The sequence below is a fragment of the Euwallacea fornicatus genome, chromosome 1 (genome assembly GCF_040115645.1).
Source record: "Euwallacea fornicatus isolate EFF26 chromosome 1, ASM4011564v1, whole genome shotgun sequence".
Taxonomy (NCBI): domain Eukaryota; kingdom Metazoa; phylum Arthropoda; class Insecta; order Coleoptera; family Curculionidae; genus Euwallacea; species Euwallacea fornicatus.
This window is the reverse complement of record NC_089541.1, coordinates 7,116,501-7,129,740: the sequence shown is the minus strand read 5'-3', so window position 1 is coordinate 7,129,740 and position 13,240 is coordinate 7,116,501. Positions and strand designations below refer to the sequence as shown.

At 33.3% G+C, this 13,240-nt stretch overlaps 6 protein-coding genes across 8 annotated transcripts in view; 3 read left to right on the top strand and 3 right to left on the bottom strand.

Annotated features, from left to right (window-relative positions):
* Positions 1-3,566, bottom strand: part of ssh (Protein phosphatase Slingshot) — a 61,722-nt gene extending 58,156 nt beyond the window's left edge. Inside the window, exon 1 of one of the 2 annotated variants that reach the window (XM_066287880.1) lies at positions 3,360-3,566. In XM_066287880.1, coding sequence (XP_066143977.1) covers positions 3,360-3,413 — 54 coding nt within the window. In that variant the 5' untranslated portion in view covers positions 3,414-3,566. Of the gene's footprint in view, positions 1-752; positions 1,133-3,359 lie in introns of those variants that run through there. The other variant, XM_066287872.1, reaches the window with a different exon arrangement.
* Positions 3,567-3,763: 197 nt separating this feature from the next.
* On the top strand, positions 3,764-4,784 carry Sbds (SBDS ribosome maturation factor). Its single transcript, XM_066288279.1, has 2 exons — positions 3,764-3,978; positions 4,039-4,784. The coding sequence occupies exons 1-2, from the start codon at positions 3,848-3,850 to the stop codon at positions 4,670-4,672; spliced, it is 765 nt and encodes a 254-aa protein (XP_066144376.1). The 5' UTR covers positions 3,764-3,847; the 3' UTR covers positions 4,673-4,784.
* On the bottom strand, positions 4,775-6,659 carry LOC136342354 (probable tRNA (uracil-O(2)-)-methyltransferase). The gene is made up of 3 exons (XM_066288075.1): positions 5,943-6,659; positions 5,649-5,882; positions 4,775-5,582 (listed from the first exon to the last, which is right to left on the bottom strand). Exons 1-3 carry the CDS (start codon positions 6,657-6,659, stop codon positions 4,791-4,793), a joined length of 1,743 nt encoding a protein of 580 aa, XP_066144172.1. The 3' UTR covers positions 4,775-4,790.
* Positions 6,660-7,734: 1,075 nt separating this feature from the next.
* Positions 7,735-8,932, top strand: LOC136342461 (corrinoid adenosyltransferase MMAB-like). Of its 2 annotated transcripts, XM_066288313.1 has the most exons (5): positions 7,735-7,859; positions 7,916-8,104; positions 8,163-8,266; positions 8,321-8,364; positions 8,417-8,932. In XM_066288313.1, exons 1-5 carry the CDS (start codon positions 7,792-7,794, stop codon positions 8,645-8,647), a joined length of 636 nt encoding a protein of 211 aa, XP_066144410.1. In that variant the 5' UTR covers positions 7,735-7,791; the 3' UTR covers positions 8,648-8,932. The 2 variants fall into 2 exon arrangements, with proteins under 2 accessions (XP_066144410.1, XP_066144400.1); XM_066288303.1 differs by having other exon boundaries at positions 8,163-8,364.
* Positions 8,933-9,388: 456 nt separating this feature from the next.
* Positions 9,389-11,349, bottom strand: RpL23A (ribosomal protein L23A). The gene is made up of 5 exons (XM_066288168.1): positions 11,217-11,349; positions 10,637-10,900; positions 10,277-10,575; positions 10,075-10,196; positions 9,389-9,710 (listed from the first exon to the last, which is right to left on the bottom strand). The coding sequence occupies exons 1-5, from the start codon at positions 11,251-11,253 to the stop codon at positions 9,443-9,445; spliced, it is 990 nt and encodes a 329-aa protein (XP_066144265.1). The 5' UTR covers positions 11,254-11,349; the 3' UTR covers positions 9,389-9,442.
* Positions 11,350-11,529: 180 nt separating this feature from the next.
* On the top strand, positions 11,530-13,169 carry LOC136342440 (ras-related protein Rab-34-like). Its single transcript, XM_066288265.1, has 6 exons — positions 11,530-11,750; positions 12,008-12,109; positions 12,224-12,288; positions 12,366-12,496; positions 12,563-12,770; positions 13,000-13,169. The coding sequence occupies exons 1-6, from the start codon at positions 11,530-11,532 to the stop codon at positions 13,062-13,064; spliced, it is 792 nt and encodes a 263-aa protein (XP_066144362.1). The 3' UTR covers positions 13,065-13,169.
* The last annotated feature ends 71 nt before the right edge of the window (positions 13,170-13,240 follow it).

Sequence of the window (13,240 nt, the reverse complement as noted above, 5' to 3'; positions counted from 1 at the left end):
CGCCCAAAACTCACTGCCAAATTTGGATTTGAGGACTTTGAACATTTTACACCAATTTGCAAACAAACTTCGATCTTAGTAATTTAAGAAATCCTTTCAAACTTGGTGGATCAATTTAAAATTACCCATTGAATTCAGTTCTGGGCAATATTCATTTATTTCTAGAATAAGTCAGATAATATTGTTTTTATACAGTCTGTTTTGACCACATACGGCCAGTTCAGCTGGGAAATGTCCATTTGATTTCGTACAAAGTCCCAATCAAAATACATATTCCTACGTAAGAGTTGATGATTCGAATAGAAAGGAACGAGGAAGGAATGAATTGTATCAACCAGCCGAACGTCACGACCGATTGGGCTTCGCTGAGCGAAAAATAACTGTTCCTGACGTCACAGTTAGAGCTTCGGAAGAGTTCAAATTTAATACTTATAAAATGATGTACTAAATCACTGTCTGATTGGTTTTATTGTGCTGAGTACCAGGGGAGTCAATTTGGTTTGGTACCGCCGACAAATAAAGACTTATGATAGGAAGATCGGTGATAAATATAATAGTAATAGACAGATGCGTATGGAAATATTTTCTGTTCTAAATAAAGATACAGAATGAAATGCTCCTAGTTTGATTTTAATTTCGGATAGGAAAAAACTTCCTTCAAAATAAATTTCCAAGGACCTAACTATGTCGACAGCTGCAAACTGGGAAAACATTCGGGAAAAAATGCCCTCGGAACTCGAGAATTCACTCACATTTTTGTTAGAAACAAATTTCAAATTCCTCAGCTGAATTTTCGGAGGTTTGGAATTGTTATTTCTCCAACTGGTCGAGCGGTTATCCAGACTTTCTTGCGGATTATTGTTCCTACTGGCGCAAACCAAATTGCTCCAGGGGACTGGAGCATTTTGGCTTCTAAGTGGCGGCAAAATGTACAACATCTCCGCCATTCAAAAGACTCTGGTGGCACTCAATGTCCATTTGCTGTCACCGAATTTCTCTCCAACATTATGCGTTAAAGGAGAACATCAATGAAATCTAAGGAAGTCTTTGAAACGACCGATTTACCCTGGTCGCCGTTCCGCACTGAAATCCGACATAGCGATAGTAAAACCGAAACAGGCGGCACACAGAACGGGCGTAAACTGACTGAAACCAAACCAACTGAACAGCACACAGAGACGGGAGGGCTACATCGATAGGGAGTTCTATTCGATGACCGATAGCACCGTATCGATTCATTTGCGCGCACCGTACTTGGAAGAGGAATTAACTAGCAAAGCAATTTGGATGATGCCTCAATCGGCATCCTTTTGAGGCTGCTTAAAATGCGAAATCAAATCAATCAAGTTGTTATTACGTAAATTCCTATTGAACATTTTCACGAGGCATAGTTGCAATCGTCACAAGCTGTAAGCAAGCATGTAGGTCAGTTCTTATCATTTTTTATTAAGCGTTCCTTTATGTGCACCTACGTAAGTTGGACCTACGGAGGAGATAACTTTGTGACTGTCGCGGAGAGAGGAAATGTGAAGCTTTTCAAGCATTCATGTTAATAAAACTTGAAAACTCGTAATTCACTCGCAAAGCCATTGACTTAGATGTGCCTGTGTGTCCTCGGCAGCTAGGTACATTCCTAACAAAACCTTTTTTTCTTTTATTCTGTTTGGGAATAATGCCTCATATACAAGTTGGTTATGGTTATTGTTGGAACGGTCAAAATGCACACTATTCTCACTTACATCCAACTGAGAATAAAAACCTTCAACTTTTACTTAGGGCTCGGACGAAAACCCGTGTGAACGTTTGAGGAATAAATCTTTTAGAGTTTTCAAAATTTAACATAAAAATTATGAAAAAATACAAAAGTAACAACTAAAGTGTATGAATTGTGAATGTGCAAAAAAAGTAAAACACTCATAAATCAATGGCTTAGGAATTTGAGGTAATTGATTCTTATGTTGATCGTTGCTCTAACTGGTATTTCTTAGCATTTAGTTTCTTTTTTTGTCTGAGATTAACTTCTTGCTCAAGCATAGATAACCAAGCATTATCCATGCTTACTAATCAAAAGGCCACATACTGATTTTTATTAAGTAAAATAGGCGCACTTTCTTTGATTTTACACTACTTGGATAATGATTCCTTGGTAATGAAGTAACGATCGTTTCATTTCATTCTGTGACCGTTACTAATATATGTATATTTGATCCTAGATGTTCGCTATTTTACATAAAGTTTTGGTATCTTTCAATCCCCTTCTCCGAAAAACCAGAGGTTTTGCTAACATAAAATTTCTCACATTTACAAAAGAAATTTATATATTCATTTTTTTGCGGTTTTGTATTTGTAAGTTATGAACATATTGTATTTCCTATTTCAAAAACTGTTTTATTGCTGAATATATTTCCTAGTTGGTGCAGTCAGTTTTATATACCTGCTAGTGATGCTTTTTGAGTTTAATTTTCTATTATTTTTATTTTTCTGCGCATGCTTTAGTTATTCTAACTGGTCATTCCTTTCTGATTGGGATTTTGACTTTTACATGTTTTGCTTGTGGAAGCTGCAAAAAAAGTTTAGTGGATTCAAGTTTGGAGAAAAAAGGTTCTAATCTAACAGCACTAATGCTTAAAGCCACATTTTGTTATTATCACTTATTTTTCCTTTATACTGAATTTATCGATTAATCACTTATGCAAGGAATTGTTTATTTTTATTTCTCATGTATGGTGCTAACAGGTGCTAAATAAACTATTGTATTTAGATAGAGTGGAAACCAATCCACCCTAGTCGAGTAGAATGGGAATCCCCCACAGCACTTGGAGTTTTTGGGTATTTTCAACAAATCAAAATTAAGTACATTTCACTGTTCACTTTGCTCTGCTGACAGATAAGAGTTTTTTTTGGCGCGTTTTAATTATTTTTATTAGTTATGTGCCTACTTGAATATAATTCATTCAGGGTAATAATTTGGAACGCTAATACAAAAATAAACAAAAGCAGATAATTCCATTGTTTATATAAACTATATAAATTATTCATTTTGTATTGAGGAAAGAAGATAAGGATGACAAGAAAAAAAGGCAGGTTTATTATGTCTAATATTGAATACACCTATGCATTCCCTAAATGAAAACACGTATAACGAGTCTTTGTGTTGTTTTAATGATAAGAAGATTGATCTAATATGAGATATTTTCACCACATAATTGGAATTTAACTGCTTAAATGCCTTAAATATGAAGATATGCTTCGTAGCAAGTTAATTTTATAAAACCATAAAAATTACTGGTAATATATGAAAATGCTGGTTAAAATTAGCACCAAATGTAGAATTCCCCTGTTTTGAATAGGCCACTTACCTGACTTGGAGAGCTGCTCGAACTGGGGCTCCGTTGAATGGTAACCAAAGCCATATTTCAAAGGAGGAACATGAACACAACGAACGACATCGAATGCACAACAGTTTCACATCAAAATCTACCACAACTTCACATATCTTCAGTATTTATTTCTTACAATTTCAGGACATTTTTCGTTTATGGTTTATGAGGAAGTTTGACGTTAACTTGCAAATATTTGGAACGTCAATTCAGCCATGTTCATTCAGTAGTTCAATACGAGCCCCTAACCAATCAAAGCGCCGTATGTTATCTGGTGGACCAATAAAAAATCGGAATTTCTTGACAATTTTTCTCTTAGATGTCTCCATCTATGAGATAATAGTCAAAAGTGGTAAGGTAAACGTTACTATCGGCAGCATCTAACTATTTAACCTCAATTTCATTTTATAATTTTGAGTCGTGTTTTGATTCGGAATATTTTCAGTTCATAATAAAATTTTATTAAAATGAGTAAAATATTCACACCAACAAATCAAATTCGTTTAACCAACGTCGCTATAGTGCGAATAAAGAAGGCAGGTAAACGATTTGAAGTCGCCTGCTATAAAAATAAAGTTGTGTCATGGCGTAATCAAGTGTTAGTTATAATTTTACATAAATGATTATTGAAATATAGCTAATAGTCACCAAATTATAGGGAAAAAGATATAGACGAAGTGCTGCAAACCCACACAGTATTCGTCAATGTCTCAAAAGGGCAAGTTGCAAAAAAGGAAGATCTAATTAAAGCTTTTGGTATAGAGGACCAGACAGAAATATGCAAACAAATCTTAGCAAAAGGTGAACTTCAAGTATCAGATAAAGAGAGACAAAGTCAGATTGATCAAATGTTCAAAGACATTGCCACCACAGTTGCCAACAAGTGCATAAATCCAGAACTCAAAAGACCATATCCCATCACTATCATAGAGAAAGCTATGAAAGACGCCCATTATTCAGTTAAGCCCAATCAAACCACTAAAGTGCAAGCCATGGCAGTAATAAAATTGTTAAAGGAAAGTGACTCAATACCAATAGAAAGGGCAAAAATGAGATTGAAAGTTAATTTTGGTGGCAAGGAGGCTAAGAAGCTGAGAGATAAATTGAAGAATATGGAAAGCATGGAAATTGAGAGTGAAGAACAGGATGGAGCTCAAATAACTTTAGTTTTTGTTGTAGATCCTGGCCTTTTTAAAGAAATTGATGGTCTGATAAAGTCTGAGACAAAAGGCACAGGGCTCATTGAAGTTTTGTCTTATAAGGAAATGGTATTAGGGGATGAATATTTCTAGGTGGAAGCAGCAAAAAATTGTCAGTCTTTTTTATTAGTAATCTTGTGATATTAATGAAGGTAATGTTTATTTCAATGATTAACAGGAATTGTAGTAAAACTCTAACATATAATACTCTTTATTTGTGTTTGTATCCACAATTCTGCTTATCATATAAACATCCCTGCGGATGATTTTTTTCAAACCAACAATTCTTTTCTTTATATTTCACACTTTCCTTAATGTTTACAGGCACTCTCATTGTTACTAAACCATTTTGCATCTCAAACAAATACCTATGATTCCTCAAAATTGTCTGTAGTCCCCCACACTCTTGTTTTAATTGTCTCAACAGATTCTTTGGAATTTCTTGTATGAGATTTGAAATTTTCACACTTCCCCCCAAGTTCCATAGTTCCCCATTACCTTTCTGTATATTATTCTCATGTGATAACAATGTTCTAATGCAAATCGCTATGATGTCTGAAACAAGATTTTGGTCTAATTGAGTGCAATTTCTTACTCTTTCAATTCCAGATTTCTGCACAAATTTTTTAGAAATTTTAGACTCTACCAAATCTGTTACGCGTTTTAAAGTATTATCCCGATCGTTTGTGCACATTCTTTTCCGCCTTCCAATCAAGCAAGTTCTCTTAGTTGATGGTATTCGTAATTTGTCAATTGCCAACTCAAAGCCACAGTACTTTGAAATATCTTCAATATATGTTAAGTAGTCGGCATAGGCGCTAATTGAGGTGTTTTTCCGAATGTGTTTTTGGCCATTAAAATCATAAGGGCAGCAAGGGAGAACAAAAAAGTTTGCTTCAGATTTTAGAGCTACCACTGGAATCCAAGGTGTTAATTCATCTGAGTGATTTCCAATTAACCAAGTAGCTGAAGGGAAAGTTGACTCAGGCCCTATTGTATCCACCTAAAGCAATTATTTGTAATTAAATTTAGATGAAGTTGTTATATTATCTGTAACAAATAATCTTGCCTGAAGTATTGTAGACTTATCATAGAGATCCCATGTAGGTCTTGCTCTAACATCAATTCCATAACCATTATAACCCTCCTTATTTAACAAATGAACTAAAAGTCCATTTCCACATCCACAATCGACAAAATTAACGTCCTTTTCATTCTTCCACAAGCACATCAAATAGCTAGCTATAGCAATATCTTCAAAGACGTATTTTTGTGGATCGGTGCCTGACTTTTTTGGCCAATCCTATAAAAGCAAAATTGAAAAATAACGTGTTTAAACCTTACAAAATACTACAGTAATTACCTGAACAAGTGTTACTCCATAACATTCTTTTAGCCTATTATACATAAAACAATATTCCTCAGAATTAATTAATGATAAAGAGTGAATTTTTCCTTCATTAAGATCTTCAGCTGCCCACTTTACAAGCTTTGAAAACAATTTATCGGCTAGCCATTGAGCATGGGCAGTATCTGCATCTTCAAATGTAGGAACATTAACTCTTAAATTTGAAGAATTTGTTAGCTCTATTTCGTACGGACATGATGGGGCAATCAATACCCTTTCTGAATCAGTTACTGCCAAGAATGTTGCCTTGTTATATTCTTTGTCAAGTATTACTATTTCAATTGCATTGGGGCTGTTCTTGATTCGTGGAAACAATATTCTTGTGCATAAAAATGTCCCCTTATGAGCAATCTTTACATTTTCAAAGGATACGTCATTTAATTCTAGATTATTGTCATAGCAATAGAGTAAATTTTTTAAAAAGTTTTTTTTTATATCATCAGCTGATATGTTCCTAAAATTCCTTGCTTCATACAACACAGCTGCTCTATTTATAAGCTCATGCAATTTTAAGCCATTTGAATCAAATCTAACTTCAAAATATGAATTTACAGAAGTAGTAATGATTTTGCGATTAATAAGATGCGGGCGATTAAAATATAGAAAAACTGCGTCCCAAAATTTTTCTAGGGGTATAGTGGTAGAACTCATTGCTAATGGTATTGGAAACATCCCGAATAAATAAATTACTTTCCAAGATACTGCAAAACAAATATGTCAAGTTAAAAAATAGATTATGCTTGGGTTATTTATAGTAGTTTACCTTCTTTAATATCCACTCAGAATCCTCATAAGATCTCTTAATTATTTCCTTCACTCTTTCTGGATCCGATTCCTTGACATGTTGTTTGAAACTCTAAAATGGAAGAATAATGATAAGGAGAAATCATATAAAAGTAAGTAAAATATTATGTACAGGGAGTAAAAATTTGATGGGATTTAAAATTTTCTCATAGTCCAGAAGAGATAATAAAAAAGTAATGTGTTTCCTTGGCATCATTTTAAAGAAAAATGTCTAAAAACAATAATAAAGGAATGCAGTTTATACCAATTATTTTTCTTTTAAAAAGAAGTATAGAAAACTTGTATTAGGTTTATAATATAATATATCTTCCATATTGTGAGAAATCATTAAATGCCATAAAATTGGGTCCATTGCAAAGAAGTTTCCAAATAGGAGTAAAAATTAAATATTTATAAAAGAACACAAAGTTATTTAAGAAACTTGGCAATCATAATGACAGTGATGAAGAAGCACTACCACGTGTTTGAGGATTTTCTTATGTAAATACTGCAGCCCTAATTTCTTTAGAACAAGATACAAACCTGTTTCACCATAAATCTATAATGTTCTTTCGGACCTTTAGGTAGTTTCTGACATTGCCTTAGCAGATATCGGTACAATTTCATGCCTTCATTTCCTTCATATTTTGTGTTGAATCGTTGTATACACGTAAAAATTCTACTAAAGAAAACCATAACCATACGTATTATTAAATAAATAAATTTTATGTATATTAATTAATCAGGCTTGTTGATTTTTTTGACACACGCATATGTGTTCATGCTCAACAACGTTCAGCCAGTCGGATTTATTTCCTTTCCCCTATAGGCATTGTATTTCTCTATTCAAATACATCCACTAAATAAGGTTAGAATATGACCTTAACGCCAAATATCAGTTCAAAGAAAACGAAATAATAAATCACAACCTGTGATTTTCATTTCTAAAATGTCATTTTTTTAGGTTAGGCTAAAGCTTTTTTAAAGCACAAAATAAATTAAATTGCATATTTCGCTCAACATGGTCTTTCGAAAATTTGTTAGCTCCCGATCTCTATATCAGATTTGTAACTTTTGCACCAAGAAGGGGTAAGTCTGTTTGCATAAGTGTAAAATACTTTGTTGTGTACAAATATTAAGTTCAGCTCAGAAAAATGTGCTGATACTCAGAGACAGATCCCAAAAGAAGGTTTAAGTAAAGAATATTGCCAGGAGATATTTAGCAGGGAGGGAGATAATGGAAATTCAAAGACAATTACTGGAGACATTCTGCCAAAAGACAGTCCTATTTTCAATGCAATAGGAGCTGCTGAAGAATTGCTGAGTTATATTGGGTAAAAAAATCTATTGTGCACTAAACCTCTAAGAAATTTTGCAAACTAAGCCTTTTAGACTTGCAAGGGAACATGCAAATGAGGCAGAACATCAGTACACAGACAAATTAAAAAGAATCCAAACTATTATTATTGATATCAGCACTGCAATATCTCGAAATAGTAAGGTGGCTATACCCCCAGTTTATACTAAAGAATTAGAGGACTGGATTTCAGAATATGCTAAACAATTACCACCTGTAGAACAATATATTATTCCAGTATGTGTACTTGATTAGTAAATGAATACAATATTTGTATTTATTTATTTAGGGAGGTGGAGTTCCAAGTGCCTCCCTTCATGTAGCCAGATCAATCTGTAGGAAAACTGAACGTGTTATATGCCCTTTGGTCCAAAGTGAAAAATTAGACAGAGAGGTTTTAGTATATTTAAATAGACTGTCAGATTTTTTATTGACAGTGTCAAGAATAGCTGCAAAACACGATCAGAGGACAGAGAGCATTTATATTCCAAAACCTGATGAAAAAGTGCAGCTTCAGTAATTTTTAAATACAGATGTATGTCATGCTTTTATTTTGCAAATTTAATTGAATACTTCTTAGTTTTAAACTTGGAAGGTTAAATTCGTTTTGATCCTTAATTTTAGGATAATGTATCTTAGAAAACTAGAAGACATGTGAATGATACTTTATAGATAGAGGAAATATATCTCCTGTTGGATGCTTTGTTGTAATATTTAATAATGATAGTGTTAATGGAATCATATTACTACATATTTATAGCAGCTATTTGTTATTTTATTTTTTAAAAATAAAAGATTTATCAAATTTTAGTTTCATAATTATTTGTCCCTCACAAGAGGTACACAGAGCAATTACTGGATACCTACATATATCTAAGTGGTGAATAGCCATTTGGCATCCATTGTTAGTTTACATACATAATTTATGTGAACACCACATGGAAAATAAAAATAACAATACATGTTACTTAAAAAACTTCTTTAAACAGCATTGTGAAAATGAAAATTAAGATCATATCACTCTTGTCTATTTTGATAGAAATCCATTCCTGCCATTATTCTTGTAATGCAGATTCAGGGTGCAATATTATCTTTTTCTATCACTTTTTTTTACAATTTGCTAATATTAAAAGGTAAAATTTTCAAAACAGCACTGTAAGAATCTTGTCTGCTGCTTGCAAATAAACTTTTTCCTTCTTTTCCTTTTTAGGTTTTATAGTAGCCTCACAATAAGATGTGATGTAATGAAACAAACAATACATTTTCTCCACTTTTCAATTTACTTATGTATTAAAATAAACAAACCACAAAGCGCTTAAATAATTCCAATTTTGTTGGCTACGTCCAGCGCATCATAGTCCCTGGCCAGCCTGACGTACGCCTTCTTCTTACCGTCGGGCCTTATTAAGGTGTTTACTTTAGCAACATTGATGTCATACAACTTCTTAACAGCAGCCCTGATATGATGTTTGTTGGATCTGGTGTGGACCAAAAACACCAAGGTATTGTTGTCTTCAATTTTTTTCATCGCCGCTTCCGTTGTCAGTGGGTACTTAATGATGTTGTATGCGTCCATACGAGACCTGCCAAATTGTGACATAAGTAGAAAATTAAATAGGTCGAGAAATAATAACCCTCTTCAAAGGAGTAACAAATTTTGCAATTATTTGAAATTTGAAGCAAAATAAAAAATAATAGTTATGTCTCATTCAAATGCATTTGAAGATAGTATATCATTCATTATTAATCTTAGGAGTTGCCAAATAGTTAACTTTACTGCATAAGATAAACATAATGAACTATCTTTGGGTATATGTCTATTATTTCTTAACTCAAATATTATTAATTTACTGTAATACATAGCAGTACAACATATAAAAGTCTGTCAATACAGAATGTTACCGTTTTAGCATATAGAAAATTGACACAATGAACCATGTTACTCACCTTGTAGGGACACTCTTCCTTGGATATTTTGGTTGCCTTGGAGGTCTTAAAGTGGTGGGTCTATGGAAGTGTACAGATGTTCTCAGTATCCTCTTTCTAGTTCCATGAGGTCCTTTTATAACCTATAAATGAAAAAAGTCACACATAAAAGAGACGATTCAACATGGATGACTGTAAAATATTTTTTCTTTAAATCATTTACCTTTCTCTTGACATTCAAAGCTTTAGCAACAGCTGGAGCAGACTGTGCAACTTTCTTGCCACCAACCACCTTCCCAGTCAACTTTTGTTGCTTTGAAGCAGCTTTCTTGGGAAAGAAAGCGGTTTCAAAAGGCTTTCCTGCTTTCCCTACAGCAGGAACACCTTTTGGAAATATTTCGCCCCGAGCACCTTTTTGGAGCGATTTAGTTTTTAATACAGCTTTACTCACAGGTAAAACTGTATTAAAAACTGATGCAGCTTTCTTGGCAGCTGCACCTTTAGCAGTAGGCTTGGCAGCACCTATAGTAATCACAACAGTTGAATTATTAGAACGTCTTAGATACTTTCCCTTAAATCATACTTTTAGCTGTCTTGGCAGCTCCCTTTGGTGCTGCCTTACCAGTGGCGGCCTTTGCAGCCTTAGGTGCTGCAGCTGGGGTCTTAGCACTTCCTTTGGAAGCAGCCTTCCCTGTGGGTTTTTTTTCTGCTTGCTTGGTAGATGAACTACTGGCGACTTTGGCAGCAGCTTTAGGAGCCGGTGCAGGAGTTTTTGAAGAGGACCCAGAAGCGGCACTGGCTGCTGCTGGCGCTGAAGCGGGCTTCTTTTTCTCTTCCTTTTTACCCGCTGTAAAACATTTGACTTATCACATATTTATTTCTTCCAACAAACAAAAAATTAAGAACTTAAGCATGAGCCAATTATTGCGAAGAAAACGATGCTCAAATTTAAAAGTCCGGGTATCAATAGTTATAACATATTTCGTTCTAGTAAATAACGTAGCTTTTACTGTATGGCCATGTGGTTGCAAGTTTGGCATGCATTGGTTCATGTTTTCTTCGATCCCCTGAGGGCTTTGGATGCATTTTTAAATATATAGAACCAAAACGGTTTATGATCAATATTTTACAACCTTTTGAACTTGGTAATTAACTATACTTACCAGGTTTTTCTCCTGATTTCGGTTTGGAAGGTGCCATTATCCTGGAAAAATCTCACAAAAAGGATAATAACCTCAAATTGTTCTGACACACGGAAACTGACTTCACAATTGACAATTTTGACAATAGGAAGTGACGTGCGCCATATGGCGCGTAAATTTTAAATTTTAATTACTTGAAAAGGACGATGCAAACATTCTTTACATCTGCTTTTCATTGCCGATTAATCCATTTTACGCTTGAAAAAACACGTGAATGAATATATAAGGTGAGATATATTCGACAAGGTGCAAAATTTAACAGTTCTGGAATAAAATGGAAGATATTTTTCTAGAACACGATATAATAAATAAATTTCCTGTGCCATATTCATTAGAAGCTACACCCTATGTGCAGCCAGATTTCAGTGATTTAACAAAAAGGATTTGCTTGCAAGAATGGAAAAAGAGAAACTGTACAGAAGACTCTTGGATAAACAACAGTAAATGTATTTTAGTGGGAGATGTATCTGTGGGGAAAACATGTTTAATCAATAGGTAATATAATTAATATAAATATCTTTAAAAACACGAGTAATGTAAAACACATTGACACATTCCATGCTATTGTTTACTTAAAATGTATATAATGAAGACAATCAAAAATCTGATGGATTTTATCTTAACTTCTTCCCACTACATGAGATTGAGTGCTAATATACATACATTTAACATTTACTTCTCATTTTTTTTCTTGTGCCTTATATCTTATGTATTTTTCGTTCTCAAATGAAAATTTCATCCGTTTTTTATAGGTTTTGTAGACATTATTTCGATAGCAATTACAAAGCAACCATAGGAGTAGACTTTGAGCTGGAAAAATTCTTAGTTTTAGATTCCCCTTTTAATCTTCAAATGTAAGTTGTACCCCATAAAAAATTTTAAATCTCATAGAAGCTTTAGAGCATTATTGATCATCAAATTTGCGCCTTACAATAAACAATTAAATAATTATTCAATCATCTTTTTAGTTGGGATACTGCTGGACAAGAGAGGTTTAAAAGCATTGCTCAATCATATTACCGAGGGGCTAACGGTAAAAATAAATAGATTTAAAATGAAAGAATTGTAAGTTGAAGTGAGTTCGTATATAAATTGTGATATATATTTTAGCGGTAATTTTAATGTTCGACCTCACAAACTGCGAGAGTCTCGCTAATTGTAAAAAATGGGCCTCCGAAACATTGGCCAGCACGGAATTGCATCCTTTTATATTTCTAGTGGGCTCAAAAAGAGATTTACTGGTAAATTTAAATACGAAGTCGTTGAATTAAACCCTTTCTACAGATTTTTCATCCTTCCAATTACAGGATCGTGCGGTCTATTCTAATATGAAACTACACGCACTTAAATTTGCTAAAGAATTAAATGCTGAGTATTGGAGTGTTTCCTCCAAAACTGGGAAAAACGTTTCTAAACTTTTTCGACGGATTGCAGCTTTGTGTTTTGACAAAGTTACTCAAAGTGGAAACTCTCATAATAGCAATAAAGACATTATTATAGGTCATCATTTAAGTGGTAAGTAAAAATATGTGTATTATTAATTATTATACAGTGCGAATTATATCATGTCGTTCGATATTTGTCATAAAATTTCAATTACGACGTCCAAATACAATTCTCTTCTAACATATTAATGTCCCAAAATTTCATTTTAAATAGTCTAATGGTTTTCCTTGCAAAGTTTTAAAAAATTCACCTTGAAAAATCGTTTAATTTTAGTTTAATTTTAATTTAATTTTTTTAGGTATGCGACGACCAAATCAAAAAACAAATAGAAATGTTGGAAAAATCTGTTGCAGTGCCAATTAGATATTTATATTATTGTAATTCCTATATACTTTCTATTAAAGAAGAAAAATGTATTTTCTCACATGCCCATCCTTTTAAATTTATGATTTTTAAATAATTATTATAGCTATAGAGAATGGATTAAGAGTTTCTCAATTTTGAATTGAATTGTAGTGGTACTTAATCGTTATATATTC

What these genes read in the sequence shown, in the direction of transcription:
- LOC136342461 (XM_066288303.1), top strand. Translation starts at nt 7,792, where the DNA reads ATGGTCTTTCGAAAATTTGTTAGCTCCCGATCTCTATATCAGATTTGT. An exon ending in GAATTGCTGAGTTATATTGG is followed by an intron (nt 8,105 to 8,162) that starts GTAAAAAAATCT and finishes TAAGCCTTTTAG; the next exon opens with ACTTGCAAGGGAACATGCAA. An exon ending in TAGAACAATATATTATTCCA is followed by an intron (nt 8,365 to 8,416) that starts GTATGTGTACTT and finishes TTATTTATTTAG; the next exon opens with GGAGGTGGAGTTCCAAGTGC.
- RpL23A (XM_066288168.1), bottom strand. Translation starts at nt 11,253, where the DNA reads ATGGCACCTTCCAAACCGAAATCAGGAGAAAAACCTG. An exon ending in AGCTGCCAAGACAGCTAAAA is followed by an intron (nt 10,576 to 10,636) that starts GTATGATTTAAG and finishes TGATTACTATAG; the next exon opens with GTGCTGCCAAGCCTACTGCT. An exon ending in AGGAAGAGTGTCCCTACAAG is followed by an intron (nt 9,711 to 10,074) that starts GTGAGTAACATG and finishes ACAATTTGGCAG; the next exon opens with GTCTCGTATGGACGCATACA.
- LOC136342440 (XM_066288265.1), top strand. Translation starts at nt 11,530, where the DNA reads ATGGAAGATATTTTTCTAGAACACGATATAATAAATAAATTTCCTGTG. An exon ending in AAAACATGTTTAATCAATAG is followed by an intron (nt 11,751 to 12,007) that starts GTAATATAATTA and finishes CGTTTTTTATAG; the next exon opens with GTTTTGTAGACATTATTTCG. An exon ending in GCTCAAAAAGAGATTTACTG is followed by an intron (nt 12,497 to 12,562) that starts GTAAATTTAAAT and finishes TTCCAATTACAG; the next exon opens with GATCGTGCGGTCTATTCTAA.
- Sbds (XM_066288279.1), top strand. Translation starts at nt 3,848, where the DNA reads ATGAGTAAAATATTCACACCAACAAATCAAATTCGTTTAACCAACGTC. An exon ending in GTGTCATGGCGTAATCAAGT is followed by an intron (nt 3,979 to 4,038) that starts GTTAGTTATAAT and finishes ACCAAATTATAG; the next exon opens with GGAAAAAGATATAGACGAAG.
- LOC136342354 (XM_066288075.1), bottom strand. Translation starts at nt 6,659, where the DNA reads ATGTTTCCAATACCATTAGCAATGAGTTCTACCACTATACCCCTAGAA. An exon ending in ATGGAGTAACACTTGTTCAG is followed by an intron (nt 5,883 to 5,942) that starts GTAATTACTGTA and finishes TTGCTTTTATAG; the next exon opens with GATTGGCCAAAAAAGTCAGG. An exon ending in ATAAGTCTACAATACTTCAG is followed by an intron (nt 5,583 to 5,648) that starts GCAAGATTATTT and finishes TAATTGCTTTAG; the next exon opens with GTGGATACAATAGGGCCTGA.